A 10,254-nucleotide genomic window follows, 5' to 3' on the forward strand; every position below is an offset into this window, starting at 1 on the left:
TTTTTTTGGAAGAAGCAACAAAGCCGACCCTTCTACAAGCATCCAACCAAAGGTCTAACAATTTAATGTCCTCAATATTTGGAGGATTACTCTAGTTGTTAGAAATAGAGTCCTCACACTCACGATCCTCATCACTCCCTCCTGAGCACTCCTCACTTTCACTCAAAGCTTGTTCAAATGTGCCGCTCTTCCCACTTGCCATGTTTGAGATTGACATCATGTTAGCAAAAAACTTTAATCTTGGTAGAGACAATGTGAAAGCTAAATAAAAATAATGCTATTATCTATTAATAAAGATATCTCCTATTAAATTTGATGTTACCAAATTTCTAATGGCTTAACTATAATAATTTTGTATTTTGGACACAGTTGTTGAAGAAGATATTAAATTTTTGTGTGAAAGGGTTTTTGTACCTAGTGTTGTATCTAGCAAGTTCGATGTTATGTTTACTTAGGGAACACATTAGGAGACTTCCCACTTTTATGTATGGTTATCACTTTATGTATCAAGTCATAAGATTAAGATACGTCACAGTCTTATGCCATCCTATGTTCTCCTTGGCCTATATAACCAAGGGGTACCCTTTGTAACATATAACAGACATGTGGACTATACTCTGATGGAGTTCTTTTTATTATTGTCCGCATGTGGTGGTGTTTTTTTGTCTATGTTGTGTAATTACGGGTTGGATAAGCCCAGCTTTGGCTTATGTTTATTTTTTGCTGATTATAGTCGTGCGTGGCTTATGGACTATACTCCGATCAAGTTCTTTTTATTATTGTAATGTGGTTTTTGTTTTTGATAGAGGTAAAAGGCTGCAACTTTGCTATTAATGTGCGAACAATGTCCCTGCCACTGTTCTCTTATTTGTAACTATGGGTCAGCCCCCTCGTTTTTGGCTGCTTTTAATTATCAAAAACATATAACAGACATATCATTAGATTATGGTGTATCATTTGCATTCTTTATAGAATATCATTATTATTTCATTGTTGATCTCTCTTGTGCTTTCATGAAGTGCCTAGATCTTGGGTGGCTATAATCTTCAGTCAATCTTGCATGGTATAGAGCATTCAATACCAACTCTAGCACTTAATTTGTGTTTAAAATTGGGACCCTTCTTTTCTAATGATCAGATTGCACCCATTAACATAAACATCTTGAAACGAAAGGTTTGTCTTAATATTCTATTATGTTATGTATCATTTTACACTTAGCTTTACTCACAACATATGTTGTGATAGGCAAAAACAATTATAATTTAAAATTCCTTTATTCCTCATCCCCATGTACTTGGGAATGGAAGGACAAGAAATGCCTTTATGGCAAATCCTCCTTACATTCTACCTTTTTCCATTTCCAACCCCTATGCTAATCTCTCATGAGAGGTGAAGACTAAATGCATCTCCACTATTGATCTTCTTCCTCTCATCCTAGCCCTCCATTTCATTCTTTGCCAATTTTCCATTTATTCTCTCATTATGCAACCTCAATCAACTTATGCGATCTTCAGCAACATTGAGCATACTTATGTTGCCGAAATTGTGAGTACACATCAAAATTGTTGTCATAGGGAAAATTGTTGCATCGAGGAGATTGACATACTACATCTTCAACTGATTTTATATTGTTTTGGTATCTTCTTGTCCACTTTTAATTGCTGCTTTGTTTTTGTGATTTTGAGTGTTTTTATTACTATTTACAAATTTTTTATTAAGATCACAATTCCTTACATACAATAACAAATATAGATATCCGTAGACCATTATATTTGCCCCATTAATTCTTACAAAATGTTAATAGTATAATGAATCTATTGATCATTTTATAATTACATATTTAAATATAACGTCTCTAACTTAAATTTCTCATTATAAAATAGCTCGTTTTGTTTCCCCTTTTTTCTCCCTATTCAATCCTTCAGATTCTTTTAAGAGTGTACTTAATTTTCCTAATAGCAAATTAGCTCTCCACTCCTCTTACCCATCACATCTTTAAAGTCTTATGTTAAGATCCCTTAGCCTCACATCACCGATGGAATTTGATAGTGATAAGTCATAATGTAATAGAGAATAGTCTACAATGATAAATCTTGGTAGGTCCGACATTTTTACACTATCATAGTTGCATTTTACTTTAATTTTTTAAATCTACAAATTTAGAGGATCATATATAATAATCATAGAGTTGGAAGATTAGATGTAGGAGCAAGATACACTTTTAATATTTGATTGTAATGTTATGATAGAAAATAAGTGCCTCACATTTTTAATGTTTATAAAATTTGTATATTGAATCTTTTTTAGTGTCATTCTCTATTTAATTGGTTTATAACTATGTAGTATATTTTTTTTTTAATTTATTTTTAATGCTTAATTATGTGATCTTCTTTCATTTACTCGCACTTAATAAAGTGTTATTTTTTTTATTGAAATTCATTTAATTGCATATTATATATTTTTTCTTTGTATTACTTGTTAGATGAGTCTTTTTTAATCATTATATTTGTGGGACTGTAGATCGCTACATTTATAGCAGTATATGCAAATTGGAGGTTTGCACAAATTAAAGGAATTGGATGGGGATGGGCAGGTGTCATTTGGTTATATAGCATCATATTCTATATACCTCTAGACATTATAAAGTTTGCAGTCCGCTATACATTAAGTGGAAAAGCTTGGGATAATCTCTTTAAAAACAAGGTAATTTCTACTACCTCATATGTTTTTGATATTAATAACATCAAAACAAAGGTGCTAACATGAATTTCTACTATCTCATATGTTAACACCATGACATGAATCTACTTTGCTTTAAAAAGTTTAATGATGTTATATTGGATTTTAGATTGCCTTTACAACAAAAAAAGATTATGGAAAAGAAGAGCGTGAAGCACAATGGGCTCATGCACAACGTGCATTAGATGGCCTTCATCCTCAATCAGATCCAAGGGGATTTTTCTCTGATAAAAAGGGATCCACAGAATTGTCTGAAATTGCAGAACAAGCTAAACGACGTGCAGAAATTGCAAGGTGCATTTTGTCTCTATACATAGTTCCTTAATTATGCCTTTGTTTTTATAAAGTTATGATCAATAATAACATTTTTTGTTTTGTCATTAGTATGTATTTTTCTATGTTTGCATAGTTTCTTAATTAAGCCTTTGTTTTGATAAAGTTCTAATCAATAATAACTTTTTTTGTTTTGTTAATAATAGGCTTCGAGAGTTGAATACTTTGAAAGGACATGTTGAGTCTGTGGTTCGACTCAAGGGCTTAGATATTGAAACAATTCAACAATCGTACACTGTATAACTCAAACTTTTAAAAGTCTAACAAGTCTCAAATTAAATATTCTATGATAGGGTAAGAGAGTATAGCTTTGTTATGGTATGACAACCCTATGTAACATGGAATTTTTTACTATTATGTACACAAACATACACATTGCATTTGTGTATAGATGGAAAAATATGTTGCATCAATATTTGATTGTAAGTTAAAAATAATTCTATTTTAGGTACTACAATTATTGGATCTTTCCAAACAAAAAACTTACATCAAAGTTTTATAGTAAAGTAGTATTGTTAGTGGAAATTCTAGTTTTATGCTATATAATTTTTGAGCACTTTGAGAAGTATCGAGCTTTGTAATTGGTCTTTAAAACTCAGATTAGAAGAAAAAGATTTTGATTTGAGTTTTATTAATTATTCATATATTTCTTTTGATTAATTATAATTAATATTTTGAATTTAATTAATTTTTTTAATATGTTTTATTACAATAAATAAGTGGTCATGCATTAAAAAGAAGCTTGCTCATAGGGTGAGCTAATCACTTTCTAAATTTTGGGATGCAACATTATGAGGGACAACTTGACAAGGGGTTTAGTATGAGTCATCAATTGTTTCATTCAATGACAACCCTGATGTGACCAATTAATGCTTCATTTTGGAACCATGATCTTAGCTATTAGATTTCTATGTTCAATAATCTTTATATGGCTAATTCAACCCATCAGTAAGTTTGACCTTTCAATTTTATCATTGTTAACAAAGAAATATGTAATAGCCTTATAATATCTAATATTTATAAAAATATTAATACAATTATAGTGATAAATTTTAATATTCTTAATTTCCATCAACGGTTTAGTCATTTCTAAGTATATATTAGAAGATAAGAGAAATGTAGATTCTATTTTAGGATGTGAGGTTGAATTTTGGTGGTGCTTCTCATAGTTATATAGGATTAGTAGGTGTTGGTTGCATGATGTATCAAATGCATTCACACTTGGTGGATCATTTAATTTTGATTTGAAAAAAATAATTAAGTAGAATGTTAGTTGATCTTCTTTTAAGGTTTTCACATCACAATAGCACGATGCTCTTTAACTCTCAATGCTTTAAAAAAAAATCATTATACCAATTAGAAGCTATGCTCTATTTTGGAAGATCTTTTAATTTGGAAAAGTAGACTTGATTTTGTTGAGGTGGTTCATTTCTATGTAGAGAAAAATAAATTGATTGAATCATTAATCAACAACCGTTGGATTTTGGGGGCCTCCCCTTTCATTGTCGGAAATGCTTCTCTACGATTCATCTTGCTTCTGACTGTCTATTTGACGCCACAAAGGTGCTACTACTTGGTGGAAGGATGCTATTGTTGATGCTACTACAAAGGTGCCTCTTATTGTTGTTGATGCTACTGTCAATTCCACTATTATGGCTCCTCCTACAGATTCAACTTTTGTTGCCTTCGACTTGTAGCTCCATTCTACACCTATCAGTTCTACTCCTGATGTTGCTCCTCTACAACAACCCCCTGTTGTTCTGCAACAACCGGTTGTTATCCTGCAACAACACTCTGTTGGCTCTACTGATGGTATCCATGTGGGGTCATTTCCACTTGATCATTCCCTTGATGATCCCAATCCTAGTATCGCTTGGATTGTAGTTTGTTGCAGGCAGAAGGGGAGGTCCTCCCTGCACCCCCAAACCCCTCCTTGTCAAGGCTTGGGTTTCCTTACCCCTCCTTGAGTTGGTTTGGGTTGTTGTTGGTTAGATAAGTTTTCTTTTTCTCTTGTTTAACTTGGTTTGTTCGGGACATGCTCCCATGTTTGTTTGTTGTTTGAAGTGTTGTTGATAGTTCTAGACTGTGTAAAAGGGTCGGCACCCTAGTTAACGCTATTTTGTAATAAAAAACAAGGGGATATATATTTATAATTTCTCCTCCCTTGAAATTCATGAGACGTTTGATTAGGGAGGTTTATCATAGTTTTTAGCATAACATTTTCAACCATCATTTTTCATTGTTATTGCCATTATTTCTAGGCTTGCAATTATCTCTTTATGCCTAATTTGAAATAGGATTGGTTGTCTTTGGTGTGATGGCTTGATGTGTCATTCAATAGATATTGTTATGATTTTTGTTATTATTATGGTTATTTATGATACCTTTTGTTTAAGGTGTAAGGGGCCTCATGTATGAACACTATCTATCTAGTTTTCTTATTTTTCTAGGATGCTAAGTTGTTTTTTTTTTGTTTTTTTGCTCGGTAATAAGAACTATGTTATTAATAAACCGGGATTTGACCTGGCCCGAACCAATTGGGGTTACAATAAAAGAGCCACAACCCCAGATACATCTCCCCCTTCCTATGAAGGGGCAATATAGATACCCCCCCGCCCCCCCCCCCCCCCCCCCCCCCCAATTCCCTTCTTACCCTTCTTTCATTTCACCTCAATCCATCCATCTGCTCTAGCATTCTTCAATAACTTCAAAATTTGAACCCCTACATCAACCAACCTTTTAACAAGTCAATGCCAATCAACCAGCCCTGCTACACCCCCCCCTGAGATCCAAAACCACCCTCCAGCTTCTATTCAGATACATTAACAACCTATACCGAACAACAACCCAAATGTGCACCATAGATAGGTTTTATTTTGATTTTAAAATAAACAAATTCTCATGAGTTCTCAAAGTTTTGTTGCTTTTGGATTAAAAAAAATTGACCATTCAAAGGTTTAAACCATGAAAAGTGGCTGAACATTTCTAATTTCTTTGGCTTTGAGACAACAAATTATAAAGCATAAAACCATTTTGATTTGTTTAGATTTGTTCCACTTGAAGTTGGTTACCCATCATTTTATCTTAGATTTTTCTATTCCTTTTGATTTTATCTCAGGAAAATGAAATGATTTTTTTGGTTTAGAAACAAAGAACCTATCTATTGTGCTTTAGGGGAAATTTCTTTATGCATATTTAGTTTTTGACAGACTACAAAGTTCTATTTAAACATTGCGGGATAAACAATGAATGCAATTTAATCTATTGCAATTTCAATCTCAAAAGAGTTTGAGTAACCACATAAATATATGTTTGAAATATGAAGAATTTAGAATTATGTAACAATAGCTTTTGTTTCTTTGTGCCTCTATGCATTTGAATTAATGAAATGTTGCTATAGATGCTAAAATTCAATTGTAATAACTTTTTCCTTGGTTTGTATTACCATGAATAAAAAAGAATTGTGAGGATTAAATAAAGAAATTGGTTAAATGTTTTTGTTTTTCTTGTGATTTTGCCTATAAAGAGTGACAAAGAAAATTTACAGTCCTAATGTTGAATATCATTGTTTCAGCTTTGTTGTAGAAACCAACTTTGTTCATTGAACTTCTTTTTTGTAATGTTTACTCACTAAAATTTAAATGTCGTACACCTTTTAAAAAAAAAATTATGATTGTGATAATTTTGTTTTGTTGTAAAAAAAAATTTAATGTCCATCTTTGTCCTTTAAATTGATTATAACAATTTGGCAAATCTGTTATTGCTTTTTATTTAAAAAGCAGCGTTAACAAGGGCGCTAACCCTTAACATAGCCAAAGACTAAAAATAAAGAAAATCCCGCAGGGAAAAAGACAGCACATCGGAGCAAGTCCGAGATTAACAAGATTGAACAAAGGAAACTTGCCCAACAACAAAGACTCGCCTGAAGAAGGGGTGTGGAGACCCGATCCAAGGCGAGGCAGGGAGGACTTCTCCTTCTGCTCGCGACAAACAATAGTCCAGGCGATACTACTATCGGGCCATCAAGAGAATGACCAAGCGGTAAGGAACTCGCTTGAAAACCATCAGTGGAGCAAGCAACAGGCTGCTGTGAGACAATAGACAACTGCTGCAAAACATGATATTGCAAAACAGAAGGTTGTTTGTAGAACATCAGAAGGACCAGTAGGTGTAGAGAGAAGCTGCAAATCAAAGGCAACAAGATCAGTCAGGGCAGGAGGAGCCAAAACGGTGGAATCAACAGCAACATCAGCAATAGTAGAAGGCACCTCAACCTCCTGAGAGGAACCATCCAAGATAGATTCAACATCATAGATGGTCAAGTGATCAATAGTAGCATCCTTCCACCAAGTAGCAACACCTTTGCGGCGTGAGATAGAGCACTCTGAAGCAAGATGGTGCGTAGAGAAACACTTTCGATAGCGGAAGGGGAGACCCTCAAAGTCTAACAGTTGTGTCCAAGGTTGATCACCAACCATAAGAACCACATCTCCCGGGAGAGGCAAAGAGATGTCAATACCAACAAGGATGCAAGCAAAGGTAGTGTGGCCCATAGAAGACGTGGCATCATCCACCTTTAAGAATTGGCCTAAAGAGTTACCAATAGTTTCATAGCAAGAAAGTCCCAAAAATGGAGAGGGAGATTTGGAAGGCGAAGCCAAACTAGATGCACATTAAGCGATTCAGTGAGAGGGTTGAATGAAGTTGTCCAAGGCTTAATAGAGAGGGGGTGAACTCCCCAAGCCCACAACTTACCCAAAACCAGATCCCTATCAGCCGAAGAAGTAAAAGAAGCTATAAAAAATCCCTTAGCACAAGGAAAAAGCTCAACATTATGAGCTACCAAAGGCCTCCAGGAGTCACTCACCCAACGATGGAGGTTAGGAAGTGAAGGCCAAAACCCAGAGAATCTGCAAACTAGTGCACAACGTTGGTAGAACCCAATGTTGTCCACAACATTCTGCCCACAAACCACCACAAGGGAGGATTTGGCACGGGGAAGAGGACGAACCCCCTTGGAGGGTTGGGCAGTAGATCTGACCACACGAGAAAAGCTTTGCTTGCCAACAAAAGAAGGCCTGGGCAGGACCTTAGCACCCACAACATCAGTAGCAGCCAGTTGAGAATCATCACCGGGAGCAAGAGAGTCAGTAGCAGCAGCAGTCCCCAGAAGAGCATCCACGGAAGGGGGAGGGCACAAGCCATCCACCGAAGGGGAAGCACCCACGCGGGGAGCACCTGAACCATTCACAGCAATCGGCAAGACCACTGGAGGAACAAAGGAGTCGTAGGGAGCAACGCACACCAGATGAGCAGAGGAGTCACAGGGAGCAGCACACAAATTAGAGCCAACAAGGGTAGCTAAGACCACAGAGAAACCCGCACCCAAAGGAGGAGGGACCAGAGCCAGTGTGGGTGCAGGAGGAGTGCCACAACCAGACGGAGAAGAGACGCCACAACCAAATGGGGCAACAACCTCCAACGGTCGAGTTGCAGAGGCGTGAATGGGAGCAGGAGAAGTCATTGCAAATCTATTATTGTTGCCCATAGGTTGAAATCAATTTATATTTATAAGCAATTCAAGGGTCTTCTACATAAATTTATTTGTAAAATATAGGTATGCTAATAAATTAATATACAAATTAATATACATATAGAATAGTAAAAGATTTACCAAATATTTTCTAAGGCTTATGTTTTTTTTGTTAAAATATGCAACAAAACAAGGGTGTTGGCTTTATATACAAACAATCCATAGGCAGAAAAAAGAAGGCAACAAACAAGGATGTTGACCCTGTACAAGATTAGGTCGAACATGCAACAAATAGAAAGTCAAAGGACCACTGTCAAAAGGCCTACCAAACCAAAAGCAACACAATAGTAGAAAGTGTAGACACCTAAAAATGTCTCATTGATCATGTACTAATTATTCCTCTAATTGATTAAATAATTCTTTAATTATTTAATTAAGTTAATTAATCTTATTCTTCTAATTTCATATTTTCTCATCATCTTACTAATTATTCTATCTTCCTATTCTATCATCATTTAATCATTTTCTAAATATTAATTATTTAATTAATTGTGATTTTATCCTTTAAATTAAATAATCTTTATTATTTAATTAATTTCAATTTCTAAATAATTAAATAGTTTTTTTTTAAGATTATTTAATTAGCTAATTAATTCTGATTTTTAATCCCCAATTTAAATAATGTTTATTATTTAAATAAATTATTAATTATTCAATTTCTATCTCCAATCATCTAATCATTCAACCTTTTTCTAAATATTAATTAAATATTCATTATTTAATTAATTGTGATTTAATTCCTTTAAATTAAATAATCTTTATTATTTACTTAAAATTCAATTTCTACATAATTAAATAGTTTCTTTAAATTATTTAATTAACTAATTGATTCTTCCAAATCCCCAAATTCTAATTTCATTTAATTTCATATTCTTCTAATTTCTTCTAAATTCAAATACATATGCATGATTTCAAAAATCAAATTGAAAATCAAAGTCAAGTACTAAATATATTCAAATACTAAATTGAATTAAATAAATTCAATATTTGAATAAATTTCATGCAAAGATTAAATTGAAAATCTAAGTCTAAATGCAAGCACATGCTAAATTAATTAATTAATTAAATCATTTGTCTCTCCAATCTCTATTTCCATCTTTCAGTTAGTTTTTTCTAAATTAAGCTTTCTTTGTCATCCTCTTTATTTCCTCCACTCATTCTTTTTCTTCCTTCAGTTAGTTTTTTCTCGATCAGTTGACTCCATTGATCTATTCAATCTATTGAGTTTCACTCCTACAATCAGCAATTCAACTATCAGTTTTCATGTGAGCTCACCTAAGTTCCACCTCTTGATTAATCTGTTCCACCTTTCAATCAATCTTATCCAAAAATCTATAAATTGAGCATTCAATCTCCTCCTCAATCTGAACAATTATTCTCTAAATCACGAACTTCAAATCTTTGTGTCACTTGCAGGTTACCAGAGCCATCATACCACAGAGAAGAGAAGAGCAATGGAAGCGATATGCAATCTTGGAATAGGGAGTTTTTATTGAATTGATTTATAATTCTTATTTCTTGATATTGCATTATTTCATTGTCATGTTTGTTAGATTCTTTCATTAGATAGGGATTCGTGATTTCCCTTT

At 33.8% G+C, this 10,254-nt stretch overlaps 1 protein-coding gene across 2 annotated transcripts in view; it reads left to right on the plus strand.

Moving 5' to 3' along the window:
- The window catches only part of LOC131043545 (plasma membrane ATPase), a 35,929-nt gene extending 32,292 nt beyond the window's left edge, over positions 1 to 3,637 (plus strand). For both annotated transcript variants that reach the window (XM_057976758.2, XM_059216733.1), the window contains 3 exons: positions 2,521 to 2,703; positions 2,849 to 3,033; positions 3,219 to 3,637. In XM_057976758.2, the coding sequence (XP_057832741.2) occupies positions 2,521 to 2,703; positions 2,849 to 3,033; positions 3,219 to 3,315 (465 nt within the window). In that variant the 3' untranslated portion in view covers positions 3,316 to 3,637. The remainder of the gene's footprint in view (positions 1 to 2,520; positions 2,704 to 2,848; positions 3,034 to 3,218) is intronic.
- The last annotated feature ends 6,617 nt before the right edge of the window (positions 3,638 to 10,254 follow it).

This window comes from Cryptomeria japonica, chromosome 2 (genome assembly GCF_030272615.1).
Source record: "Cryptomeria japonica chromosome 2, Sugi_1.0, whole genome shotgun sequence".
NCBI classification, from domain to species: Eukaryota; Viridiplantae; Streptophyta; class Pinopsida; order Cupressales; family Cupressaceae; genus Cryptomeria; species Cryptomeria japonica.